Consider the following 16179-nt stretch of genomic DNA (forward strand, 5'->3'; position numbering starts at 1 on the left):
CACTTTTATACAGTACAACACTTTTAAACAGTACAACACTTTTATACAGTACAGCACTTTTAAACAGTACAACACTTTTATACAGTACAACACTTTTAAACAGTACAACACTTTTATACAGTACAACACTTTTATACAGTATAACACTTTTAAACAGTACAACACTTTTATACAGTACAACACTTTTAAACTGTACTACACTTTTAAACAGTACAACACTTTTAAACAGTACAACACTTTTATACAGTATAACACTTTTAAACTGTATTACACTTTTAAACAGTACAACACTTTTAAACAGTACAACACTTTTAAACAGTACAACACTTTTATACAGTACAACACTTTTAAACAGTACAACACTTTTAAACAGTACAACACTTTTATACAGTACAACACTTTTAAACAGTACAAGACTTTTAAACAGTACAACACTTTTAAACAGTACAACACTTTTAAACAGTACAACACTTTTATACAGTACAACACTTTTATACAGTACAACACTTTTAAACAGTACAACACTTTTATACAGTACAACACTTTTATACAGTACAAGACTTTTATCCAGTTCAACACTTTTAAACAGTACAACACTTTTAAACAGTACAACACTTTTATACAGTACAACACTTTTATACAGTACAACACTTTTATACAGTACAACACTTTTATACAGTACAACACTTTTAAACAGTACAACACTTTTATACAGTACAACACTTTTATACAGTACAACACTTTTAAACAGTACAACACTTTTATACAGTACAACACTTTTAAACAGTACAACACTTTTATACAGTACAACACTTTTATACAGTACAACACTTTTAAACAGTACAACACTTTTATACAGTACAACACTTTTATACAGTACAACACTTTTAAACAGTACAACACTTTTATACAGTACAACACTTTTATACAGTACAACACTTTTATACAGTACAACACTTTTAAACAGTACAACACTTTTAAACAGTACAACACTTTTAAACAGTACAACACTTTTAAACAGTACAACACTTTTATACAGTACAACACTTTTAAACAGTACAACACTTTTATACAGTACAACACTTTTAAACAGTACAACACTTTTAAACAGTACAACACTTTTATACAGTACAACACTTTTAAACAGTACAACACTTTTAAACAGTACAACACTTTTATACAGTACAACACTTTTATACAGTACAACACTTTTAAACAGTACAACACTTTTAAACAGTACAACACTTTTAAACAGTACAACACTTTTAAACAGTACAACACTTTTAAACAGTACAACACTTTTATACAGTACAACACTTTTATACAGTACAACACTTTTAAACAGTACAACACTTTTAAACAGTACAACACTTTTAAACAGTACAACACTTTTAAACAGTACAACACTTTTATACAGTACAACACTTTTAAACAGTACAACACTTTTAAACAGTACAACACTTTTAAACAGTACAACACTTTTAAACAGTACAACACTTTTAAACAGTACAACACTTTTAAACAGTACAACACTTTCTTTATTTTGCATAGTTTTTTCTGTTTTATTATCTGTACATTTTGACAGATCAGAATATGTTTAGACAATTTATCCTTGGAATAGCTACATATTTGTGGGTTTGTATTTGATCATGGGCATACATTTTTATACGTTAATCTTGTTTAATATATTATGTTGATCGAAAGCAGAAGTTAATTAATTGAAAACCCCAAGAATTTTACCTTTACCGTTTTTTTTGTCTGTTCCTGTAGATTTTTGCATAAGCCAGGCAACAGATTTAAGATGATTTGAATGCCCCTTGAGCAAAGCCCTTAGTAGAAAATTATACACAAGCAAAGATACTGGCAGATAGGCAGATTATAATACTCTGCCTTTGTCATCATAATCTGTTTTATGATAGACTGCACACAGATCACAATGTGTAAATATTAAACAGATGAATAATCACAACCAAGGCTCGGTGGTAGATGCTGTTGCTCCTGTGCTCCGGCGTAGAGGGGTGGAATTAGAAATGGGCGAGGGACAGGATGTTCCATGCAGCTAACGCCTACACTACAATTAGAATGATTTATTCAGAGTTATGCACTGAAAACACAAATGGCAGAATACATTAACAAACTAGATAACATGAAAATAATGGTAATGAATGTTTTTTGCCTGCTCTCTCTCTCTCTCTCTTTCTTTCTCCTCCCTCCCTCCCTCCCTCCCTGACTGTCTGTCGGTGTGGGCGCGCGTGTGTGCAGGCTGTGCCTTTGTCAAGTTCTCCAGCCACGCAGAAGCACAGGCGGCCATCAACAGCCTGCACGGCGGACAGACCATGCCAGTGAGTATAACCGTGTTACACGCACACCCACACACACGGCTTCGATAAGATACTAGTACTCGTACAGTATACAGAATGGGTATTCACACATGCTGTATAGAACATTGACGGCATAGCCGCCCTTCTTAAAGCTTTCAAATAATACATTCACACATAAAACTTTCACCTAGACTTTCTTAGCATTTAATAATGTTCACAAAATAATCACAGTCAGCATCCAACTTTTCACATTGCACTACTGTATGTATGTACAGCATATATGTCTTGTCATTGAATATGCTGTATATATTATTGGATCAGTTGTCGGATCGTAATTTGCTCACTCTGTTGCAGGATATTTCATGCACAGCAGGAAATGCTAACTTGTAGTGTATTCAAGGTTTAAAAAGGCTTCTAAAGTTTGTAATTTTGAATTTAAAACGTCTGACTTGATTTGCCGTAACTAACAATTTATCAACCCCTACAAAACTGTCAGTTTATTATAATCCACACAATAATTCACATTTCCTGTTGCTGCAGGGTTACTTCTGCTGTGGGAAACTGGTCAAATTAAGATCCTACGCCTGTATATCTCCTCTCATATCTATTGTACCTTTTTACCAGTCTGTATCTATAGAAATAATTTTGTAATGACATATGAATAGTATACGTTATGTGTGTCCTAGAACATATATGCAACAGAAATTATGCAGCTTTTCAAGATTCATATTATTTCATGCTCAAATATGGAAATCGTCTCTGAAAAATATCTGAAATCAAAAGTGTAATAATTGATTTAGTGCACACTCATTGGGAGGTACTTCTCCTTCAGTCTAAAAACACAACATTCACACAGAGCTTATCTTTCAGCGTATTTAATTAGAAAATGCAATATACTAGCACAACTTACGAGTCTTAGGATACTAGTTATTACCTTTATAGTCGTAGGTTTTGTAGCAAGCATGCTTGGACGATTCATTTGAGACCACAATAGTAGAGAATTAACAGTGGAACCAAAGTGTTTTACAGTATCTTGCTGTATTTCTCTAAACACAAACATCTCCTCCTACCCAACATGCTGGGAATCATCCTAATTATTGGATATCCTGCAACTCCTGTCAAACTGCAGTATTTACAAATTGGGGTTGTTATGCTTGTTATCTGGCATGTAAAGGCCATCATTAAACATGTTTTACTAAGGGAAGATGATGAATAACACAGAATCTCCATGCATATTTTAGATTCACAGTCCCTGGCAGACACCTTAAGTTCATACACTCCATTGATGTCTTGCTATAAATATTTACTTCAGCTCTCTGGAAACAGGATAGTGTCCTGGAAGCCGGATGTCGTTTACACATACTTCCCTTACTGATGCTGTCTGACACGTTTTGCAATAGCATTAGAAGTCACAAGCTTAGGGAGGGGGAAAGAAACACAACAACTCTAACTTTGGGTGTGTGTCTGTTGCTGCGCTGAGCCCCTGCCCTGCCCAGCCTGCAGTAACACAGGGTCAGTACCAAAGCCAGCTAAACCACTTGAGTGCTGCTCTACGACAGATGAACTGTCCAAGGCGACATATGGAGCCCCAAACAGACCCGGAGTTGTATCCAGAGCCATCCAAAAGCTCATTCATAATCTATATTATCCATATCTCTCCCACTACCCCTGCACCTGTTACTTCTATATCCTACGTCCAAGTCCCAGTCAGATTAATAGGCAAGGTGGCCATTAGTACCGAGATAAGGCTTTGATACCTAGGGGGATGCAGTTAATTTGGATAATATCAGTGCCACATGTCGTCAACAACCGACTAACAGGAGGCAGGATCCAGAGAGGCTCTCTAACCTACTGCCAGCTGTGGGGTCTGGACCAGTCTCGCACAAAGAGCTCTCTCTTAATGTTCAACTCTAGAGCATCTGTGTTAGCTGGCAGCCACACCCGGCCGTAAATAATACCTGCACAGACCAAAATACATTGGGTGGTAATGAAAGCCATGGTAATGAAGGGAAAGGGCGAGGGACGCCACCGAAGGGCAGCGGCTGATAGATCAGGTCAGGCCTTTAATTGATGCAGATTGCAGGTGCCCCTAATTGAACTTAAAAGGTAATCAGGCTCCAAACAGGCCGACGCTCTCTTGGTTCAGCTGTTGAATTAAGGCTGTGGAGAGAGAGCGAGAGAGAGCAAAAGAGAACGAGAGAACGAAAAAAGGGGGAGACACAGGTGGCAGGGCTTCAAATGGCAGAGCCGGGGGCAGACAGCACCCAGCAAATTGCAGACATGGCCGTGTTCTGTGTCGCACCGGCGGTGACAGGGCCTGCTGAGCGCACTAGTGTTGGCAGGAGTGAGACAGTGTGTGAGAGGAGAGAAGGGAGAGAAAGAGAGGTAGTGGAGAGCCAGATTAATGAGAGATAACACAAAGCTAGAGAGCATGACACATAACTCTCTCTCTCTCTCTCTCTCTCTCTCTCTCTCGCTCTCTCTCTCTCTCTCTTTCACTGTCTCTCTCTCTCTGTCGCTCTCTCACACTCTCTCTCTCTCACTGTCTCTCTCTCTCTCTCTCTCTCTCTCTCTCTCTCTGTCTCTCTGTCGCTCTCTATCGATCTGTATATCTCCCTCTCTGTCGCTCTCTCTCTGTCACTCTCTCTCTCTGTCGGTCTTTCTCTATGTCTCTGTCTCTCTCTCTCTCACTCTCTGTCTCTCTCACTCTGTCTCTGTCTCTCTCACTCTCTGTCTCTCTCACTCTGTATCTGTCTCTCTCTCTCTCACTCTCTCTCTCTCTCTCTCTCTCTCACTGTCTCTCTCTCTCTGTCGCTCTCTCACACTCTCTCTCTCACTGTCTCTCTCTCTCTCTCTCTCTCTCACTCTCTCTCTCTCTCTCTCTCTCACTGTCTCTCTCTCTCTGTCGCTCTCTCACACTCTCTCTCTCACTGTCTCTCTCACTCTCTGTCTCTGTCTCTCTCGCTCTCTCTCTCTCTCTCTCACTGTCTCTCGCTGTCTCTCTCTGTCTCTCTGTCTCTCTCTATTGATCTATATATCTCCCTCTCTGTCGCTCTCTCTCTGTCACTCTCTCTGTCGCTCTTTCTCCCTGTCTCTGTCTCTCTCACTCTGTCTCTCACTCTCTCTCTCTCACTCTCTGTCTCTCTCACTCTGTCTCTCTCTCTCTCTCTCTCTTCTACGCTGGATGAAAGCATGATAGAATTTCTAACACAGATACAAGTATGAGAAGATACACTTTTATTGCTTGAGATCGCTTACACTGTGTGTGTATTTTAATGGTGTGTTTGTGTGCGTTGTTAAAGTGGGTGAGTGTCGTGGGTAGGTCATGTTGCCATGTCACTGATGGACAGTACAGACCAATGCAGACAAAAAGACAGACAGACTAATGAGACACATACCTCCCATCAGGCCCACAGGGATATGTGGAGAGACCGGTTCAACTGGAGTTGAACTGGAGGCCCACATGGAGGCCTCATCCAATTACTGGACAAACTTGTTATCTTCAATTTGATTATCTCATTTACGGCTTTGGGTTGAACCCTTTCAGCAAGGATGGAGCCCAATAATGTCACTGAACCAGGGTTTAGACTATTTTAGTGCAATAGCTTACAAAGCATTCCCTGTTTTGACACCATATTGAGGAGACTGGAATTTTTGCTATGTCCATGAAGTATAGAAGCTGAATGATTACAGATAAACATTACATTTCAGAAGTCATTTTCTTTTAAAAACGGTCTACATGGTTGCCATTATGATAGTAAAGTAAAGGTTTGTCATTAGTATTCTGTTAAGACAGGCTTCCACACATTATTTCCCATATTTTGTCGTCATAAGCTTCTGCTGAGGATAAAGTCTGAGTGTGTGTTTACATGTCTGTATAGTACCCACTTTACACCAGTGACTTCATATCAGGGCTATGAGCAGATAAAAACAGAATGGCGTTTCACTCTTGTGGCTTATTTCTAATCCCTCAATTACGTTTCCATCTTTTTCTTCTTCTTCGTTTTGGCCCATACACAACATCCAGTGTGAGTTTTTCACAAGTCAAGTGTGTTGTTCTCAAAATTAGATTAGTTATTGAACCTGTGACAAATTCCTCAGCTGTACCCATCAAAAGTGAAGGCTCCCTGTTGCCCCTCACTGAATTCATTTTCTTTCGAGATAGGAGTCATGCCGTCGGAGGTTATTATTGTTGTTTGTTTGTCAGGTTATGATTTTCTGCTGGGAGAGAGACAGAGAATAGAGAGAGACAGAGAATAGAGAGAGACAGAGAATAGAGAGAGAGAGCGAGAGAGAGAGAGAGAGAGAGAGAGAGTGAGAGAGAGAGAGAGAGAGAGAGCGAGAGAGAGAGCGAGAGAGAGAGAGAGAGAGAGAGAGAGAGAGAGAGAGAGAGAGACAGAGAGAGACAGAGAGAAAGAGAGAGACAGAGAGAAAGAGAAGCTGCTTTCCATCTAGTGGCTGAATTATTCCCAGTTCTTTTCAGATGGATGAAGTCCTCTGATCCCCCTCGAGTGAATTCTTCCTCTGAAGTCCCCTGTCTCTCCTAGAGATCGGGCTGGAGATCCAGTCAGGATGTATCAGGTAGAATAACAGGAAGTAGAAGGTATGAAATCCTTTGTTCTGACACTAGATATTTTATAGATAGAGTGAAGAGTCAATTCTGATTTAGGGGATTTTTTTGAAAGTATGAGATTCTAAGCCCAGCACAGTTTGTTCTCTCTCCAGTGCCATAGTGAATAGGAGCTGTGGTAGTGTTTCAGTTTTAGTACTACTTCAGGCTGGCTCTGCAGACTGTTTCTTGCTCTCTGATACTCTACTCTGCTCTGCACTATGCAGGCAGGGAGAAACCAGCCCAGCCTAGCTTGGGTCAGTGAGTCCTGAGTCACAGTGCTTTGAGTAGAGGCTGCCCGGAGCTCTCCCCTCACAAGCCTTCTTCTTGCTGCTCACAATGTGTTCTTCATGAATAAATGAAGAATGGTTAATGAAAAATGGTTATAAATAGATAAAGGAATACACAGCTACATAAAGCAGAAAATGAATGTGATCTAAGTGCCAGCCCCTCGCTCTGCTAAAGGAAAAGTGGGAAGCAGGGGCAGTGCAGAGGCGCGGTGCGACCGGTCGGAGAGGCGCTGGAGGGATATGTTTGCTCAGCGCAGACCTCATTAAAACCGACAGTCCCGTCCCTCCACCAGCCCCAGCAGAAGATAGGGAAAGAACAGTGAAAGGTCGGGGGTGGGAAGGAAATTAAATGAAATTAGAAAGGACAAAACAGTGTACCATTAGAGCGGCACTCCGCCATATTGATTCAGCTAATTGAAATGGCATCTTGGGAACAGAACCAGATGGGTCCCCCTTGGCCTGAGGTGAGGCGCTGGCTGGCAGGTGCAGGGCTGAAGAGGGCTGGCTCCTCTGACAGGAAGAATCCAATATGACACCAACTGTCCCCCCAGGGTGCAGGCTGACACCCCTCCCAACACCCACCCAGCCTCTACAGCACAGTGCAGGAGACACACACACCATTATTGGTGGATGGGCTCAACACTCACTCACTGCATTCGCATTCACCGCGTGATGCAGTTTGTTTGTTTCTTTGTTTGTAAGGGGGACTTTGTCTTTGTTCTGTTTTGCTTTTTGAGGCGGACCCCCTTCAAGCACCACTGGAGAGTTGCTTGGGCTGGGTTCTAGCCTTTTGTATTTGAGACCCAGTAGAGGTTACATTCTGGCTGTTGACACACACACACACACACACACACACACACACACACACACACACACACACTAGTCCTCATCTCTCTCTGTCTCCCTGTAGTTTCCATCTCTTTTCGATTTGTACTGTGCAAGGAAACATTGTAATCAAAACACAAATCAAAGTAGGTGTTTGTGCTGAACCTGTCAAGATGACACATTATATGAAAGATGAATACAAGTCATGATTATGGAGTCCTTTTCTCTCCCCGTGTCTTTGCTTTTCTGATCTGGCTAATCACATCCTGACTTCCCCCTGGCTGCCTGTGTCCTTCTGACCTTTCCTGGGTGCAACCGCAGCAGCAGTTCCTGGGTATCTCTCTCTCTCTCAGCGCAGCGTGCACTGGCTGGAATTAAATAGGATCTGGGCCTCTTGACAGTGTCTGAGGTTTTCTGTGTCTGTCTCTCTGCCTGTCTGGCAGCCTCCTCTCCTCTCTCCTCTCTCCTCTCTCCTCTCTCCTCTCCTCTCCTTTCCCTGGACGTCATATGAAGAACTGACTCTGGTCTCTGTCTCTCAAATGATTTAATTGGATCCAAACTCAGAAGCACAGACATCAATACAGCACTATATCTGCCATAAGGCACTGTCATTAGTCAATACTTCTCCCTGTGCACGCCAAAGGCTCCAGTCAGACCTCATTATGGAGTATCGTATTCAGTTGAGCGGCAGGAGGGGGACTGGGGCTCCTCTGGGACCACACTAAGGACCACAGTTCACTCCAATGTACACTGAGTATAACAAACATTAGGAATGCCTTCCTAATATTGAGTTGCAGAACAGCCTCAATTCGTCGGGACTTGGACTCTACAACGTGTCGAAAGCGTTCCACAGGGATGCTGGCCCATGTTGACTCCAATGCTTCCCACAGTTGTATCAAGTTGGCTTGATGTCCTTTGGGTGGTGGACCATTCTTGATACACACGGGAAACTGTTGCCGTTCTTGACACAAACCGGTGCACCTGGCACCTACTAACATACCCCGTTCAAAGGTACTTAGAATCTTTTGTCTTGCCCATTCACACATACACAATCAATGTCTCAATCGTCTCAAGGCTTAAAAATCCTTCTCTAACCTGTCTCCTCCAATTCATCTACACTGATTGAAGTGGATTTAACAAGTGACATCAATAAAGGATCATGGCTTTAACCTGGATTCATCTGGTCAGTCTGTCATGGAAAGGTGTTCTTAATGTTTTGTACACTCCGTGTGTACACTAGTAGTCTAAATTTCACTAAACCCACAGATCATCTACTATTCCCACTGTCTCTACACAACTCAGATTGGAGTTATTTAAAATATGTCCGCCCAGACCTTGTGTGGTGTGTGTGTGGTATGTGTCTGGTGTTGTGTAGTGTGTGTGTCTGGTGTAGTGTGTGTGGTCATGACTCAGTATGGTGTGTGCATGAGTACGTGTGGTGTCCTGCGTCGAGGTGTGTGCGTGCGTAGTCATTGAGGTACGTGTCTTGACTGAGTGTGGTGTGTGTCTGTCCATTGCTGAGATGAGTGTTGTCTTGACTGATTGCAGTGTGGGTATCCCCAGGGGGCGTCCTCCAGCCTGGTGGTGAAGTTTGCCGACACGGACAAGGAGCGGACCCTGCGTAGGATGCATCAGATGGCGGGCCAGCTCGGCATCTTCAGCCCCATGACCATCCAGTTTGGGGCCTATGGCGCCTACTCTCACGCTGTAAGTCTCGGCTCCACGGGGGAGGAGACGGTGAGCTTTTACACTCTGTGCATGCGAGTCACGGCTCCTCCTGATAGCTTGCCATACACACTCTGTCTATCTACGTTCACACCTGAAGTTAACATCTCCTCAAGTTTGGAAACTGTAGAGTTTGCACTCACACTGTAACTAACAGCTCACCCTGGCAGGTGAGAATCACCCACTCACACACAGTAAAGCAGTCTGTCTGTCTGTCTGTCTGTCTGTCTGTCTGTCTGTCTGTCTGTCTGTCTGTCTGTCTGTCTGTCTGTCTGTCTGTCGGCCCTCTAGCTTCATCTCATTATATTGCGTTATCTGTTGTTTGTAATGAGCAGCAGCCCTGTTAAGCAGCAGTGCTGTTAAGTAGCAGGGCTCCGGGGCAACAGAGACCTGTCTATTCAACAACATGGCCAAGCAAACAGTGATGTGAAAGTAAACATGCCCCTCGTCCTGCGGCGATTTCACCCTGCCTCTCTCTCTCCCCGTCTCCCTTTCCCCCCTCTCACCGTCTCCCTCTCTCTTTCACTGCCTCACTCTCCCTCCTCTTTCCCTCTTTCCCTCACCCCCCTTCCTCTCTCTCTCTCTTCAATGCCACAGCAGATGATGCAACAGCAAGCAGCGCTAATGGCGGCGACCCAGAACTCGTATCTGAACCCCATGGCAGCCATCGCTGCGGCACAAATGCAGCAAATGGCAGCTTTCAATGTCAACGGTCTGGTGGCTGCCCCAATGACACCCTCCTCAGGTACAAATACACAGTCAGGACTGGACTCCCGTCCTTCCCCAACCCGCCCTCCTATGTGCCTGCAATACTTCACTATATTCATTAGTGAGCCGTGTACAAGCCCTGCTAATGTCATGTATTCTACCCTGGCTGTTAGTACATTTCTTTAGACGTTATCAGGTTTCTTTTCATGTCTGTCTCTTTTAAAAGGGACAAAAAAACAGTCTGCCTTTTGGTAGTGCTGAAGTCTAGAGAAAAAAATAGTGTGCCCTTTTGGTAGTGGTGAAGTTAGAGATGACATTGCCAGAGTGACAGAGGGCCCTAAAGTAAGATAAAGAAGACGTGTCGTGAGTGAGGCATGATGGGTTATGATGTATGATATCCCCCGGCCCTCATTGGCCGCCACAGTGTACGACCTCTCTCTTTTTCTCTGTCTCTCTCACTCTCTCTCTCTCTCTCTCTCTCCCAGTCTCTCTCTCTCCCTCCATCTCTCTCTCTCCCAGTCTCTCTCCCTCCCTCCATCTCTCTCTCTCAATTCAATTTCAATTCATTTCAATTTAGTGAAATAGATAATAAACAAACGTAAAATAAACAATACAAAATTACACTCACAAAAGTTCCAAAAGAATACAGACATTTCTAATGTCATTTTTTGTCTATATACAGTGTTGTAATGATGTGCAAATAGTTAAAGTACAGAAGCGAAAATAAAACAACACAAATATGGGTTGTATTTACAATGGTGTTTGTTCTTCACTGGTTGCCCTTTTCTTCTGGCAACAGGTCACAAATCTTTCTGCTGTGATTGCACACTGTGGTATTTCACACAATAGATATGGGAGTTTATCAAAATTGGATTTGTTTTCGAATTCTTTGTGGGTCTGTGTAATCTGGGGGAAATATGTGTCTCTAATATGGTCCTATATTTGGCAGGAGGTTAGGAAGTGCAGCTCAGTTTCCATCTCATTTTGTGGGCAGTGTCACAAAGTGTCACGATCGCTGTCTTGAAAATGACCGGACCAAGGTGCAGCATGGAGAGCGTACATTTTCTCTTTATTTCTTTAAATGTCGCCAACAAAACAATAAACAACAAAACCGAATGTGAAGCTTACTAGGGCTATACAGGCCACTAACAAAGACAACTACCCACAAATACAAAAGGAAAAAAGGCTGCCTAAGTATGATTCCCAATCAGAGACAACGATAGACAGCTGTCCCTGATTGAGAACCATACCCGGCCAATTCTTTCCAATGTGTCAAGTAATTCTATTTTTGATTTCTCATGCTTTGGTTGGATCTAATTGTGTTGCTGTCCTGAGGCTCTGTGGGGTCTGTTTGTGTTTGTGAACAGAGCCCCAGGACCAGCTTGCTTAGGGGGCTCTTCTCCAGGTACATTTCTCTGTAGGTGATGACTTTGTTATGGAAGGTTTGGGAATCGCTTCCTTTTAGGTGGTTGTAGAATTTAACAACTCTTTTCTGGATTTTGATAATTAGCAGGTATCGGCCTAATTCTGCTCTGCATGCATTATTTGGTGTTTTACATTGTACACAGAGGATATTTTTGCAGAATTCTGCATGCAGTCTCAATTTGGTGTTTGTCCCATTTTGTGAATTCTTGGTTGGTGACAGACCTCACAACCATAAAGGGTTCTATAACTGAGTCAAGTATATATATATATATATATATATATATATATATATATATATATATATACAGTGCCTTGCGAAAGTATTCCGCCCCCTTGAACTTTGCGACCTTTTGCCACATTTCAGGCTTCAAACATAAAGATATAAAACTGTATTTTTTTGTGAAGAATCAACAACAAGTGGGACACAATCATGAAGTGGAACGACATTTATTGGCTATTTCAAACTTTTTTAACAAATCAAAAACTGAAAAATTGGGCGTGCAAAATTATTCAGCCCCTTTACTTTCAGTGCAGCAAACTCTCTCCAGAAGTTCAGTGAGGATCTCTGAATGATCCAATGTTGACCTAAATGACTAATGATGATAAATACAATCCACCTGTGTGTAATCAAGTCTCCGTATAAATGCACCTGCACTGTGATAGTCTCAGAGGTCCGTTAAAAGCGCAGAGAGCATCATGAAGAACAAGGAACACACCAGGCAGGTCCGAGATACTGTTGTGAAGAAGTTTAAAGCCGGATTTGGATACAAAAATATTTCCCAAGCTTTAAACATCCCAAGGAGCACTGTGCAAGCGATAATATTGAAATGGAAGGAGTATCAGACCACTGCAAATCTACCAAGACCTGGCCGTCCCTCTAAACTTTCAGCTCATACAAGGAGAAGACTGATCAGAGATGCAGCCAAGAGGCCCGTGATCACTCTGGATGAACTGCAAAGATCTACAGCTGAGGTGGGAGACTCTGTCCATAGGACAACAATCAGTCGTATATTGCACAAATCTGGCCTTTATGGAAGAGTGGCAAGAAGAAAGCCATTTCTTAAAGATATCCATAAAAAGTGTTGTTTAAAGTTTGCCACAAGCCACCTGGGAGACACACCAAACATGTGGAAGAAGGTGCTCTGGTCAGATTAAACCAAAATTGAACTTTTTGGCAACAATGCAAAACGTTATGTTTGGCGTAAAAGCAACACAGCTGAACACACCATCCCCACTGTCAAACATGGTGGTGGCAGCATCATGGTTTGGGCCTGCTTTTCTTCAGCAGGGACAGGGAAGATGGTTAAAATTGATGGGAAGATGGATGGAGCCAAATACAGAACCATTCTGGAAGAAAACCTGATGGAGTCTGCAAAAGACCTGAGACTGGGACGGAGATTTGTCTTACAACAAGACAATGATCCAAAACATAAAGCAAAATCTACAATGGAATGGTTCAAAAATAAACATATCCAGGTGTTAGAATGGCCAAGTCAAAGTCCAGAACCTGAATCCAATCGAGAATCTGTTGAAAGAACTGAAAATTGCTGTTCACAAATGCTCTCCATCCAACCTCACTGAGCTCGAGCTGTTTTGCAAGGAGGAATGGGAAAAAATGTCAGTCTCTCGATGTGCAAAACTGATAGAGACATACCCCAAGCGACTTACAGCTGTAATCGCAGCAAAAGGTGGCGCTACAAAGTATTAACTTAAAGGGGCTGAATAATTTTGCACGCCCAATTTTTCAGTTTTTGATTTGTTAAAAAAGTTTGAAATATCCAATAAATGTCGTTCCACTTCATGATTGTGTCCCACTTGTTGTTGATTCTTCACAAAAAAATACAGTTTATATCTTTATGTTTGAAGCCTGAAATGTGGCAAAAGGTCGCAAAGTTCAAGGGGGCCGAATACTTTCGCAAGGCACTGTATATATATATATATATATATATATATATATATATATATATATATATTTACCCCCTTTTTCATGGTATTCAATTGGTAGTCTCATCGCTACAACTCCCTCACGGACTCGGGAGAAGCGAAGGAGCCATGCGTCCTCCAAAACACAACCCGCACTGCTTCTTAACACAGTGCGCATCCAACCCAGCCACACCAATGTGTCAGAGGAAACACCGTACATCTGGCGACCTGGTCAACATGCACTGTTCCCAGCCCACCACAGGAGTCGCTAGTGCGCGATGAGATAAGGATATCCCTGCCGGCCAAACCCTCCCTAATCCGGACGACGCTAGGCCAATTGTGCACTGCCCCATGGGCCTCCCGGTCGCGGCCGGCTGTGACAGAGCCTGGGCTCGAACCCAGAGTCTCTGGTGGTACAGCTAGCACATGCAGTGCCTTAGACCACTGCTCCACCCAGGAGGCCCGTGTCAAGTATTTTTTGACAGATCCTAATTTGTATGTCGAATTTATGTTCCTTTTGATGGCCTTGTCTCTCAGATCGTTCATAGCTTTGTGGAAGGTACCCGTGGCACTGATGTTTTGGCCGAGGTATGTATAGTTTTTTTGTGTGCCTTAGGGCAACGGTGTCTAGATGGAATTTGTATTCATAGTCCTGGCAACTGGACCTTTTTTGGAACATCATTATTTTTTGTCTTACTGAGATTTACTGTCAGGGCCCAGGTCTGACAGAATCTGTGCAGAAGATCTAGGTGCTGCTGTAGGCCCTCCTTGGTTGGGGACAGAAGAACCAGATCATCAGCAAATAGTAGACATTTGACTTCAGATTCTAGTAGGGTGAGGCCGGGTGCTGCAGACTGTTCTAGTGCCATAGCCAATTCCTTGATATATATGTTGAAGAGGGTGGGGCTTAAGCTGCATCCCTGTCTCATCCCACGGCCCTGTGGAAAGAAATGTGTGTGTCTTTTGCCAATTTTAACAGTACACTTGTTGCTTGTGTACATGGATTTTATAATGTGAATAAGTGGTCTGTCTTACGGTAATTTGGTAAAAAGTCAATTTGACATTTTCTCAGTACATTGTTTTTTCTGAGGAAATGTATGAGTCTGCTGTTAATTAGAATGCAGAAGATTTTCCCAAGGTTGCTGTTGACACATATAACTACGTACTACGTATAACTACGCAGTAGTTATTGGGGTCAAATTTGTCTCCACTTTTGTGAATTGGGGTGATCAGTCCTTGGTTCCAAATATTGGGGAAGATGCCAGAGCTGAGGATGGAATTTGTGGTCTGTATATTTTATCATTTCATTTAGGATACCATCAACCCCACAACCCCACAGGGCTTTTTGGGTTGGAGGGTTTGTATTTTGTCCTGTAGTTCATTCAATGTAATTGGAGAGTTCAGTGGGTTCTGGTAGTCTTTAATGTGTTTTTGCTGTTTGTTCTTTGTTATAGAGCCAAAAAGATTGGATAAGTGGTTTATCCATACATCTCTGTTTTGGATAGATAACTCTTTGTGTTGTTTCCAATTTTCCCAGGAGTGGTTAGAGTCTATGGATTCTTCAATTACATTGAGCTGATTTCTGACGTGCTCTTCCTTATTTTTCCGTAGTGTCTTTCTCTATTGTTTTAGTAATTCACCATAGGGAAGGCTCAGGTGTAATGGATCTCGATGTTTTTGGTTGGAAAGGTTTCTCCATTTCTTTCTTAGGTTTTTGCATTCTTCATCAAACATTTGTCATTGTTGTTAATTTTCTTAGGTTGTCTGCTTGAATATTTTAGATTTGATAGGGAAGCTGAGAGGTCAAATATACTGTTTAGGTTTTCTACTGCCAAGTTTACACCTTCACTATTACAGTGAAACATTTTGTCCAGGAAATTGTCTAGAAGGGGTGAATTTGTTGTTGCACTACTTTCCTTCCTTCTATAGCATTTATTAATATTATTCAGTTCCTTTGGCTTTGATGCCTCATGATTGAACATAGCTCTGTTCAAGTAGTGTGACTTTGCTGTGATCTGATAGGGGTGTCAGTGGACTGACTGTGAATGCTCTGAGAGATTTTGGGTTGAGGTCAGTGATAAAGTAGTCTACAGTACTACTGCCAAGAGATGATCTATATGTGTACCTACCATAGAAGTCCCCTCGAGGCCTACCATTGACTGCGTCCGACAGAGCTGCAGGCCTTGTGACCCATTTTTGTTGGTTATGTTGTCGTAGTTGTGTCTGTGGGGCATATGGGGGATGGAATGCTGCCACCTCCAGGTAGGTGTTTGTCCCCCTGTGTGCTAAGAGTGTCAGGTTCTTGTCCATTTCTGGCATTTAGGTCGCCACAGACTAGTACATGTCCCTGGGC

General features: G+C 42.5%; 1 protein-coding gene across 28 annotated transcripts in view; it reads left to right on the forward strand.

Moving 5' to 3' along the window:
• Positions 1–16179, forward strand: part of LOC110526357 (CUGBP Elav-like family member 4) — a 177367-nt gene that overhangs the window by 135279 nt on the left and 25909 nt on the right. For 7 of the 28 annotated variants that reach the window (XM_036980705.2, XM_090238618.1, XM_090238623.1 and 4 more), the window contains 3 exons: positions 2263–2342; positions 9609–9782; positions 10368–10515. In XM_036980705.2, coding sequence (XP_036836600.1) covers positions 2263–2342; positions 9609–9782; positions 10368–10515 — 402 coding nt within the window. Of the gene's footprint in view, positions 1–2262; positions 2343–9593; positions 9783–10367; positions 10516–16179 lie in introns of all 28 variants that reach the window. The other 21 variants (XM_036980700.2, XM_036980703.2, XM_036980716.2 and 18 more) reach the window with 5 other exon arrangements.

Source organism: Oncorhynchus mykiss, chromosome 6 (assembly GCF_057628025.1).
Source record: "Oncorhynchus mykiss isolate SJ-2025 chromosome 6, ASM5762802v1, whole genome shotgun sequence".
Classification (NCBI taxonomy): domain Eukaryota; kingdom Metazoa; phylum Chordata; class Actinopteri; order Salmoniformes; family Salmonidae; genus Oncorhynchus; species Oncorhynchus mykiss.